Source organism: Hakea prostrata, chromosome 4 (assembly GCF_041222555.1).
Source record: "Hakea prostrata isolate BN-2017 chromosome 4, UWA_Hpros_2, whole genome shotgun sequence".
NCBI lineage: Eukaryota > Viridiplantae > Streptophyta > Magnoliopsida > Proteales > Proteaceae > Hakea > Hakea prostrata.
The window spans coordinates 40554033-40565355 of NC_142603.1; the positions used below are offsets into that span (position 1 = coordinate 40554033).

Genomic DNA, 11323 nt, shown 5'->3' on the forward strand with positions numbered 1-11323 from the left:
ATTGATGCATGCTCGAACAAAATGATCATTATTTCTCCAGGTTTGAAATGCTGGATTCAGCGTTTGAGTTTCTCCAGTAGTGACAGTTTGATTTGGCATTGATCCAGTACCATCAAGATGATGCATAAGATCACAGGTAATAAAAATGTATTGTAATTGTTCTCTCCACATGAGATAATTTGCTCCATCCAGTTTGACAGAAACAAGGTTGGAGAGATGGTAATGGGGAATGGAGTGTTAGCAGGGGCCATTGAAAATATAGTGTTTTTGGAAAGAAAAAAAATCTCAAAACCTTAGTTCTGATACCATGAAAGAATGCAAAGAAAAACTCTAATTTTGATAAGTATGTTGCTTACTTTGATGGGTAAGTAAGTCTTATGTATTTATAAATAAACATGGTTGTTGTACAAGATTCGTTTACAATATTCAAATTTGAATTCAAAATAAAAAACTTGAATTCAAAAATCAAATTCTCTAAGATAGAGACACAATTGGCATGCAGATTTAAAAAAAAAAATCAAAAAAATCTTGGTTAGTTTTGTTCCATTTCTAATTGTCACTTGTCTCCAGTAATTGTAATGTGATTGTAAGAATGTCCTCCACTTCTTGGGTAGAAAAAAGAGCCTAATACTAGAAATATGGAATGTTCCAAGAGTGTCTTTTGTCAGGATATAAACTCGTTAGCACACTTACCAAGGTTGGTCCCTGTGCTATTGGTGACCTAAGTATCTTTTTCACAGACTAGTTAGAATCCAAGGGTCTTTTTCTATGAAATTTTGTTGTAAAGAAATCCCTATTTGTTTGATGAGTCCTTGAACCAAAAAGTCTCCCCTATATAGAACACTTCTCCAACCCCAATAGCAAGTCTTTGATGCCTCCATATCAAATAGAGAATTGTGTTTGAGATATTTATGAAACATAATCTGAGCCCAAAGACAGGGTGAGCCAGCAATCTCCAACATCGCTTTACTAACAAAACGCCATTAAAACAAGTGATATCCTTAAAACCAAGTCATCCTCATCTTTTTTCTTGCATTAGGTGTTTCATCTAAGCTGGCCCAATGAACCAGAGAGATAAAATCGAAGAAATCAAGTGCAAATGGTGGAACTATAGAAACATCATAATCATTAGTGTAAACATTCTATATTCGTATTTTCTTTTCTTTTTTTTCTTTTCTGAAAATAAGTATTTTTTATATATTGAGGATGGAAGTATTATATAATTTAAAGTAGGATTTTGTCTTGACCTTGAAGGGATTTGAATTCTTACATCTAACTTTGAATTATTAATTTTTTAGCAACCGAACCATCCATTGAAGTTAACAATGTACATCAGGAAGAATGTAGGAACTAGGAACACGGTAGTGACGAGTACTTTTAGAAAAGATTCATAATGGGAAATGTATCTTTATATGGTGATGACAAGGGGAGATGCATTTAGGGCCTGTTTGGTTACTTGAGTCTGTAGATTTCAAAAATTTAGAGATTTCAAATCTACATACTTCAAATCTCTAGAATCATAATTCGTAAAATTAACTGTTTGGTTAGTTTGAATTTTTGGAATGAAATTTCTAGATTTATCTTAAAAAAATATTTATTGAATTATGGTTCAAATCTTTAACGCTTTGATAGTATGGGTGAAATCTCTGGATTTCACCTCATACCCATAAATCTACAGATTCACGTTTTTAGTGTAAAAATGTGAATCTCTAGATTTCATGAATCTAGGGATTCACACAACCAAACAGGTAAAAATCTCCCATTTGTGAATCCACAGATTTGAAATCTTTGGATTCGCATAACCAAACAGGCCCTTAAATATCGAAGTTGGAGTCATATTTGGATGGAAGTCAACTTTGGTTTGGCAACTAAAAAAGTTATTTAAAAAAAATTTCACAAATCAGATTGAAATTGGAAAATGTATTAGAATTGAACGGATTGATTTGCCAAATACCAAAAGAGTAGATAGGTTGGTGTCAGAACCGACCTACTATATATAATTTAGAAAATATTAATAAGAAATGAATATATATCTATATATTCTACCAAAAAAATAATATATATATATATATATTACACTTCCAAGAAAGAGGTCATGCGACCAACACCGCCATGAATCATCATCATGTGATATTTAAATAAATTAGTGATATTTAAATAAAAATAAAAGGAGAGTGACAGCTTGGTCGGCTGAAGTCAGGATTTAAATTAATATCATGTACCATTTACCAAAACCAAAATCATGCCACTTATATCAAGAAAGGTAAACTTGATTTTGAAGGTTTTTCTACAGAGTTTGGAGGATAATCTTTTAAATAATAATAATATACCATTTATAATTGATTCTTATAAAAGAAAGAAAAAAAGAAAAAACATATATTATATATTAAAAAAAATCATCATTTGATTACAAGGATAAAATAAGATTAATTTGTCATTATAAAATATCAAGGGAGAAGAAGAGATAATAGTTCACTCTTTTTGGAGAATCAGGGGGAAATTTTTGAGAGAGAATACAAATAAATAGAAACTATGTACATGAGAAAGATAAATTTTTTTTGCCAATGATGGGTTAATAAAGCGGTTAAAAGCCCAATCTCCTTAGGGCAAACATGTGCATACATTAAGTTCCCTACTGCAAAAGCATAAAATTTGTCATTTATATGATCACACAATAATAACAATACTAATGATACTACATCCAATGTCATAAATGTTATATCTCGAATAAATAAGAAAGGCAACTGTATATGATATACTTCAAAAAAAAAAAAATATAATATATAGGAATAATTCTAATAGTATTAAAAGACGGTTACAATTGAATGTTTAATGTTTATTTTGTCCTTCTAAAATTAAAGTCAAAAGACAATATTATCATCGTTTAGAAGAAAAACATATTATTACTTTGAATACCACAAAAGTTTTCCCTAAATTTTTTTTTTTTCTGCTTAAAAAATGAACTTCCTAAAATTGATAACGTCAAATTAGATAGTAAATAAATGAAAATATAGTGACAAATAAGAATTTCTTAAACTTTATAACATCAAATTGGAAGTGAAAAAAAAAAAGAAAAAAAAAAGCAACACTAAATTGAAAAATAAATATAAAGAAGTTAAAGAATAAGGAGCTACTTAATTAGGGTTAGTTTTTTCCTAATTACTAAAGTGATAATATAATTTAGTATAAAATATAAAGAAGTAGAATAAAATTTTAAAGTTATTTTGAGATTTTTAAATAAATAAAAATTGTCACACCATCACTTAACTAACAAAATTTAACGATAATTACATGTGAAGTTTAAGGTTGTATTAGTAATTTCAAAAAGTATAGGAAATAATAGTAATTGAATTATAATACATGGACAATAATAATTATTTCTAATATATATTAAATTATAATTTGGTTAAAATAGAGGAGAGATTTTCAAGAACAGCCTATGTACATACACAAACATCTTTCTAAATTTCTTCTCACTCCATCAGATTACATGATCATGCATCATAAATGATAATATATAAAACTTTTATCCTTAAAATGAAACCAAAAGGGAGAAAAATAAGTTGGATGTGTGTGCTTTTTGGCTTCTAGAGCTGAATGAATCCAAACCTCCAGTTGTTTGGAAGGGCCCACTACTTGGATGGAGGTGATCCATCATTTGATATCTTTCACTCTACCCTCATTTAACGGGTAGGATTTGTTTCGTCCTACTCAAACAATAAAGAACGTGGGTGTTGCCACCAGCCACCCAACTTAAAAAAAAAAAAGTATATATTTAATAGAATACTTTTTCAAAGATATTCCATTTGATGAAAGGATAGAGCCAAGGACACACAACAAGTTTTTCTTTTTTTGTTGGTAGAAGACACACAACAAGTTGGGCTCACCCCCAAACCTCCCCTAGTGGGGTCAGCTAGTGGATATGTTTGTCTAGTTCCCTCTTTTAATCGACATGTCTATGAAAAATATAAAGTTCAATATCTTTTGGTTACGTTTTTATCGGTACCACTTGCAATCAAGGTGCGATATGTCGACTGATGTCGCCGTGTCGGACCTTGGCGACACGGCGACATGGGCGACATATCGCCGAAAGTCGACCGACTTTTGAACCTACATCGCTCGATCTCAGAGATGCAAGTCTCTGATTCAACAGGCCACCGGCGACACTTGCTATAGAGTGGTCGTCGTTTTGCCTTTCAACAAACCGAGATTGGCCAAAACCGTGAGAACTGAGAAGCACCTGATGACGACTTGGTACTGACCACCATCGCTGCTACAGGCTACGGCTCCTCCCACGGCTGCTTGCCTCCACCAAGACACTGGTGACCTTCAAACAGGACAAATTGAGAACCAGAGTAAACAACAAAATGGATCATCAGGGATTGATGAAACAACCCAAAAGATTGAGGTCTCAAGCACCACTGCTGCTGCTCCTCTTGTAACATCTGGATTTTCTAAGTTGCAGGTAGGCTTGAGATTTCTCTTTCCGTTCAAAGAAACCGCGTGCCTGAAGCCCCAACTAATTTCCTTCTGTAGGTTGAAGGAAGACATTACCAAGCCTTGAATTGACACCTGACGAACCCCATTTTTCTTATTCTGAAAGAGAACTCACGCACGGTTGCGGCTCGATTTGAGGTCCCAACTTAGTCGACCGATTTCCGGTCTTTGAAGATGAAAGAAACTCGCAATACCTAATGTCGCCCGAAGAATCGAATGTCGGCGATATATCGCCGAGAATCGACGATATATCGCCGACTTTTGGTTTTATCGGTGTCGCCGTTGGGGGTGTCGTGTTGCCCCCAAATGACAGTGTCGAAATATCGCCCTGTGTTCGACACGAGGAACCATGCTTGCAATGTGGTACAATAATAGTATGAGGTAAATGCATTTGGTAACTTATTGAAATCATACCAAATATCGCTATCATATGGAATTGACACCCTTAGCAAAGTTGGAGGGAATGTGATGTTATAGGGTTAGGGGGGAGAGGGGAAGACGAGGGAGAAAGAAACAAAAATAGAGAAGATAATCATGCATTAGGCTTGAGAAAATGACCTAGCATAGTATTTGTTGAAACATAAACCATGTTGCTTGTATAATATCATACTATATCAAGTAAATATGGTATGATATAAGTATGACATACTCATATTGTGTCGTATATGGTATAGTAATCATGTGGACAAAATTAGGTACAAACGAACCATCCCATATTGATAGCGAGTTGAATATTGTGGATGTTATATTTCGAATAAATACGATACAATAATGGCATGTACTATTTGGTACCATATCTATAAAATACTCCTATTGTACTAAATTGATCACACCTTACAAACTTGAAATTCCTTAGAGTTTTAGTAGTGTAGAGCAAGGTTTAAAGTATCGGTATCGCGTAGCGTATCGGTAAAGTGATTTTAAGAGACGTATCGTCCTGTATCGAGTATCTCTGACTAATGTATTTTAGTGTAATTCAATGGAGAGACGTATCGATATGTATCGTATCGGTTGGGTCAAATATGGATACGTATCGGCTAGTATCGTATGGTATCGTGGGATACTTTAAACCTTGGTGTAGAGGAATAGGAGGTGGGAGAGGGAAAGAGAAACATGAAAGGAAGAAGCAAGAGGGAAAGAGAGATGGATGTGGTCATCCATGACAAATCAACTGTATCATTTTTTATTTGGTCTAGCATTTTTTTCCTTTTTTTTTTTTTTGGTAAATAGCATTTTTTCCATGACACCATTGAAGATGGAGTGTTGATTTCTTTTTCTCTTTCCTCTGTTCAATTTTAGTTAGGCTAGGCGGGTTTAGACTCTTAATCAAAATGATAATTTACTAATATTTTTAGCAAGACATGGAAACTTCTTTTGGTAAAGGGAGCTTCCACTTGTGGATGGGTGGGGGGGGGGGGGGGGAGACGAACTCTTGACCATTTAGAAAGAATTGTTGGTCGTTGTCGGTGAGGTGGTAACCCCTGGTGGTAGGTATGCAACTTGTATATATCTTTTTTAGAAGAAAAAAAATGATTTTATCAACTGGCAACTTTTAGGGTTGAAGGTTTCCATGAAAGGTCCTTATAGGTCCACTATCTAGTCTAAGTTTTCTATGTATGCTTGCCTTCTACTTTGTTAGGTTTGTCAAGTCATTCAATGCTCATTCCTTAGAGTAGCCCTCTATTCCAAATCTATCTCTATAATTGAAATCTTCATAATATGGGAGGAAAAATATCCCTAATATTATTTCATTAATTTAGGGCCTGTTTGGTTACATGAATCCAGAGATTTCAAATATCTGAATTCACAAATGGGAGATTTATACTTGTTTGATTGTGTAAATCCCTAGATTCATGAATTGGAGATTCACCTTTTAAAAATAGCTTCTTATTATCTAGGTGAGGTCAAATAAACTTGAGAAGAGTTACTAGAATATACCGATAATTAAGCAGAGACTCCTAGTGCAACACCCAACTCGCTTCTCAAGAGTCACGCGGAGTCTCCAAACACCTTATTTAACTGGTAGAATTTGTTTCATCTTACTAAAAATAATTAGAAAAAACCTGAAAATCTTTCTTCCAATTATTCAACCAAAAGTTATCTAATCAAATACGTTTTTCAAAGATATTCTATTTCATATTGATAGTAGGACAATGCCTAAGGACACACAACAAGTTGAGCTCACTTTTAAAACCTTCTTTATCCAAAATGACATGTCTTTACAAAATATAAAATTAATGGTCTTTAGTTTGATTTTTATTTAGGGTTAAAACGGTGGTCCAACTCCCAAACCTGCCGGCTGGGGGTCAGCAAGTGGATTTATTTGTCTATGTGCGGCTGAGGTGGCATCTCTATCCATCTTTTCTTCAACCAAGCCCCCTGGCCCACCCTATCTTTTTATCATTTTATTTTGTATAATTTTTTTTGGGTAAAGCTGGCCCACTCTATCCTTCACAGCCAACTCATCTCTCTTTCTCTCATTTCTTATATAAAATTTGCAGGTGAGATCTTGAAGGCTTGTGTGTTTGCATTTCATTCTATTCTCCACCTCATTTTCTTTTATCTGGGTTTCAATTTCTGGTTTCCATTGGAGAGTTATAGAGCTTGTTGATGGACTGTTGTGTTCCCTATAGTATTATCCCCATTGTCAAAGCTTCACCTTCTCCGGTGAAGTCTGGAGGGGATTTCAAGGTTTTCTCAAGGTTTATCTCTGATTCTTCTACCCAGGTTTGTCTTCTCATCTCTCTTTATCTTGTCTCTGTTTGAAAGAAGAAAACTCTAATGTATAATATCATTTTCTTCTATGGGTTGTTGCAGGGAAGGATAAATTTGTGTAATACTCGGCGTTTCGGAGGACGAATCTGGCCGAATGATAAGAAATCGATTCGGAAAACGTTGATTGCGGCTGCGAGTGCCGAATCTAGTCACTGTGGATATAGAAGTGAATTCGATTGGCCTCTCGAGAGCAGATCCTCTGCTGGGAAATTTCTCACTGGTGTATTGCAGAATCAACGCCATCTGTTCGATGTTGCTGTCGCGGAGCAATTGAATGAGTTAGTCGCAGAGAGAGACCGAGCCATTGCCCGCAAGCAAAACAGTGAAGGTTTACCTGAATCCTGTCTTCACAGGTAAATTCTACAATTCCTATAGTTCTTCTGTAATCGTTTCATTCGTTTAACCCAATCCTGTTTTTCTCTGTTCTTTACCTAGAACATAATTATGATGGAAGTTTCACTTTTAGAGTTATTTGATCGGTCTCCTTAAGAAAGGAATTGGAGAAGGATCATTATAGGCATAGTTTCTAGACACGAACTTGGTTAAAATTTATGAGTAGTCTGATTTTTTTTTCCTAACCATAATCTTAATCTGAAGAAAACTTGCCTTTACTTAAAAATCAATTGGATAAACATTTTTTCATTTTCAAATGTCTTAGAATCTTGTTCCAAATTTACTCTTTGGTCATGAAAAGATCAAATTTTGTTTTCCCAAAATGGTGAGTGTTACTGGGTACCTTGGTGTACATATAGGACTCAGTCAGCTGTAAGATGCTAAGGTTTAGGAGTATTCAAGGTTTTTTTTTTATTAGTTAATTATATATACAGCCCTTGAATTTGCAGACAGTTACATTTATACCATCTGGAATTTGTTTTAGTTACAAACATACCCTGTGCGTTACACCATTAATTTTATATAGAAGATATATTTACCCTTGCTGAATCTTCTTATCAGTCATTTTTGCTCTTCAACCTCCCTCTTCTTTTCTTTTCCTCCTTTTTTTCACTCTTTATGTTTATGGAACTAAAAAATGCATGGCACTTTCTCTCGACTGATCTGAAATGGCACTATGAGGAAAGAAGAAACAGTTGACCTCATATGTTCTAAAAATCAAGCTCAAGATATTTTCATGGAAATTTAACATAAACCCCATTGCAATGCAACAATCAATGCTACGCTAATGCTCATTGATTTCAGCTTTTTATATGGCTCTTTATGTCTCCCTAATAATACAACCCAATCTACTCATCAAATTTCATGGGTGGTTATATTCTGTATGGATGTCCTAAACTGATACTATGTAGCAATCTTGTTAAAAACTGCAACTAGTTTTGAATCATTCTACAAGATTCTTGTGATCTCAACTTTGCTGCTGAAATATATTTTGGTGATGAAGAAATATATTGTCTTTTGACAATCTTAACTGATCTGCCTAAATCTAATTGGTGTACTAATGTTACTGTTATGGACACCAGGAGGATTGCAGAGCTGAAAGAGCACGAGTGCCAAATTGCTGTTGAAGATGTCATGTACATGCTAATTGTTCACAGGTTCTCTGCAATCAAAGTTGATATGGTTCCAAGGCTCTCTAGATGCATCAATAATGGCAGAGTAGAGGGGTTTGTACCAATGGAGAAGGAGCTTGAGTCCATTTATAGCATTGAAGTCCTGGAGATGGTTAAAGAACATGTTTCCACCATCCTTGGTTGGAGAGGATCTGATATCTCTGAGAATTGGATCAATAAGACTACAATCCAGCTGCAAAGGATTCAACTTGGCCAACTCTATGGTGCCTCTATCATGTATGGCTATTTCCTGAAGTCTGCATGCTTGAGATACAACCTGGATAGGCGTGTAGGTCTGGCCAATCATAATTTTCCCCTTGGCCATGGAATCCATGTTCCTATTGCAGAGTTCCAGCACCATGGGTTAGAGAATCTTGTTTCTCAAAACCACTCAATTGACACATGGGCTACCTCATTGAGTCTTGTGCCAGGGAGGCATTCTAGGAAGCATCAGAAGTTGAGATATTATTTGCAGAAATTTGACTCTGAAACATTGCAACGATGTGCAAAACTAAGATCCCAAGAGGCACTGAATCTGATTGAGAAGCACAGCTGGGCACTTTTTGCTGATGACATGGGATCCCTTGAGAGTGATGAGATTATCAATGTCGTCTTCGCTAGTCTAAAGAGGTTTGTATTGGAAGCTGTTGCTTTTGGTCACTTCCTCTGGGATGTGGAGGAATATGTTGGGAGTGTTTATAGGCTTAAGGAGAACTGATGAAGGAGATCTAATAGTTTTGTAAAATTAGGATCTCTGATGGTTCTTGGTGGTGGTTGCAGTCAATTCTACTGTTTAAATAGATTTCTTGAGCTTTTGGCTACAAGGCACCCACCAGCCAACTTACAGGTGATGTATATATAGAAGGATGCCAACAAATGCAGGGGTGTAACAATTTACCTGCAATTTTTATTTTTATTTTTGAGAGAATCATCTCACACAGTGACTTGGAGCAGGGGTTTTTGCCCTAAATATATATAAGATCCCCTCCAAGAAGGATCAGTTGAGGTGCTTGCAAGTTGTCTTGGACACCTTGGTCTCCAAAACAGAGTTCTCTGTTTTGTTATGGTTGGCTTGTTTCAATGTTCATGTATGCTTGTAAGAGATGCTTTGTCAACTTCACAATGATAAAGAAAAACCTTGAATTTATATGAACAATCTGTGTGATTTTTTGGATCAGTTTTGCCTGGAAAATTGATGGCTTGGCCTTAATAATCTCCCCTTGTTGTGGTTGGTATTCTGTGGTAGGAAGCTTTCAATTCATGAATAGTATACTAGCTTTCAATTCATGAATTGTATACTTGCAAAATGGCAGCTTATATATTTGGAACCCAAAGTTCTAATTAGTAGCAAAGGTATCACATCTGTGAATGTCTAAAATGACCTCAAATTTGTGGTTTTCCCTAGTACTCCGTTTCTTAGATATGATTCTCTGCACCGTAGATGTCAGCTTCTCCTTTTTAGAAGTTACCTCTTGTATGCATAAATCGACAAAAATAGATAAAATAGCTAAATCAAGTAGGCATCATGACAATAACTTCTTGATTCATCACTTCGATGAGGACAAAGTAGTTCTTTGTAGACTTTTATATGGTGAAACACAATAGTCAATAGGTAAATAGACTTTATTATTATTTTTTTTAACGATTTCATTATTAAATTTCATGAACTAAATATTGATTAAGTCGACTAGAAGGCAGATTCACATTTTAGAATAGACAGGTCCAGTAAGTAGATCATTGGTTTTATTGGGATGAAATTAATGATTATCTAGTATTATGCTCTAAATTACAAGATACAAGATACCCACTCTCAAAATTACAAGTTACCATAGTTAAGATTTTTTGTTAACTTATGGGCTCAAATGACCTAAAGGCCCTTACTCTCATTTTACTTGTTTAAAATTTGAAATATAAATTACCCAGATACCTTTTAATAATTTCTCATACCTAATTCTTAGTTCTTCTATCTACACCTCGTTGGAAACTACCCACTTGCCAAAAACCATCACACCTTGCTGAAAATCTCTTTGACCACTAGATATCTAACATGATCTCGATGAACATGAAATTAACTTTTAAAGAGTTGAGAATAAATCCTTGCCAATATGTGACTTTATTTTAGGGCCATTTTGATATCAATTATCATTTTTATTTTTGACATTTTTCATTTTATCGAGGGGTTTGGCATCCATTCTAAATTCTATTTGTCTAAAAGAATAGAAAAAAACCGCAAACTCTATAATGGACAAAATGTCTATTATGGATTCTAGGTCAAAAACTTATTCTATTTGTTTTTTTGTGCTAGTCATTAAAACTCAATTATAAATTGAAAATATAACCGTAAACAATATTCTTTTTATAATAACTTTAACCAAACTTTAATGTTTTTCCATTTTCTCACTCCTATTCCCTAATGATATGTTGTCAATTTTCATCATCATTTTTTATTAATTTTTTTAATATATTTAACTTATTTTTCATTTCAT

At 34.5% G+C, this 11323-nt stretch overlaps 1 protein-coding gene across 1 annotated transcript; it reads left to right on the top strand.

Annotated features, from left to right (window-relative positions):
• Positions 1-7004: 7004 nt before the first annotated feature.
• LOC149018886 (UV-B-induced protein At3g17800, chloroplastic-like) lies at positions 7005-10014 on the top strand. The gene is made up of 3 exons (XM_089153012.1): positions 7005-7224; positions 7315-7625; positions 8748-10014. The coding sequence occupies exons 1-3, from the start codon at positions 7108-7110 to the stop codon at positions 9553-9555; spliced, it is 1236 nt and encodes a 411-aa protein (XP_089009138.1). The 5' UTR covers positions 7005-7107; the 3' UTR covers positions 9556-10014.
• Positions 10015-11323: the final 1309 nt, after the last annotated feature.

What these genes read in the sequence shown, in the direction of transcription:
- LOC149018886 (XM_089153012.1), top strand. Translation starts at nt 7,108, where the DNA reads ATGGACTGTTGTGTTCCCTATAGTATTATCCCCATTGTCAAAGCTTCA. An exon ending in TCTCTGATTCTTCTACCCAG is followed by an intron (nt 7,225 to 7,314) that starts GTTTGTCTTCTC and finishes GGGTTGTTGCAG; the next exon opens with GGAAGGATAAATTTGTGTAA. An exon ending in CCTGAATCCTGTCTTCACAG is followed by an intron (nt 7,626 to 8,747) that starts GTAAATTCTACA and finishes TATGGACACCAG; the next exon opens with GAGGATTGCAGAGCTGAAAG.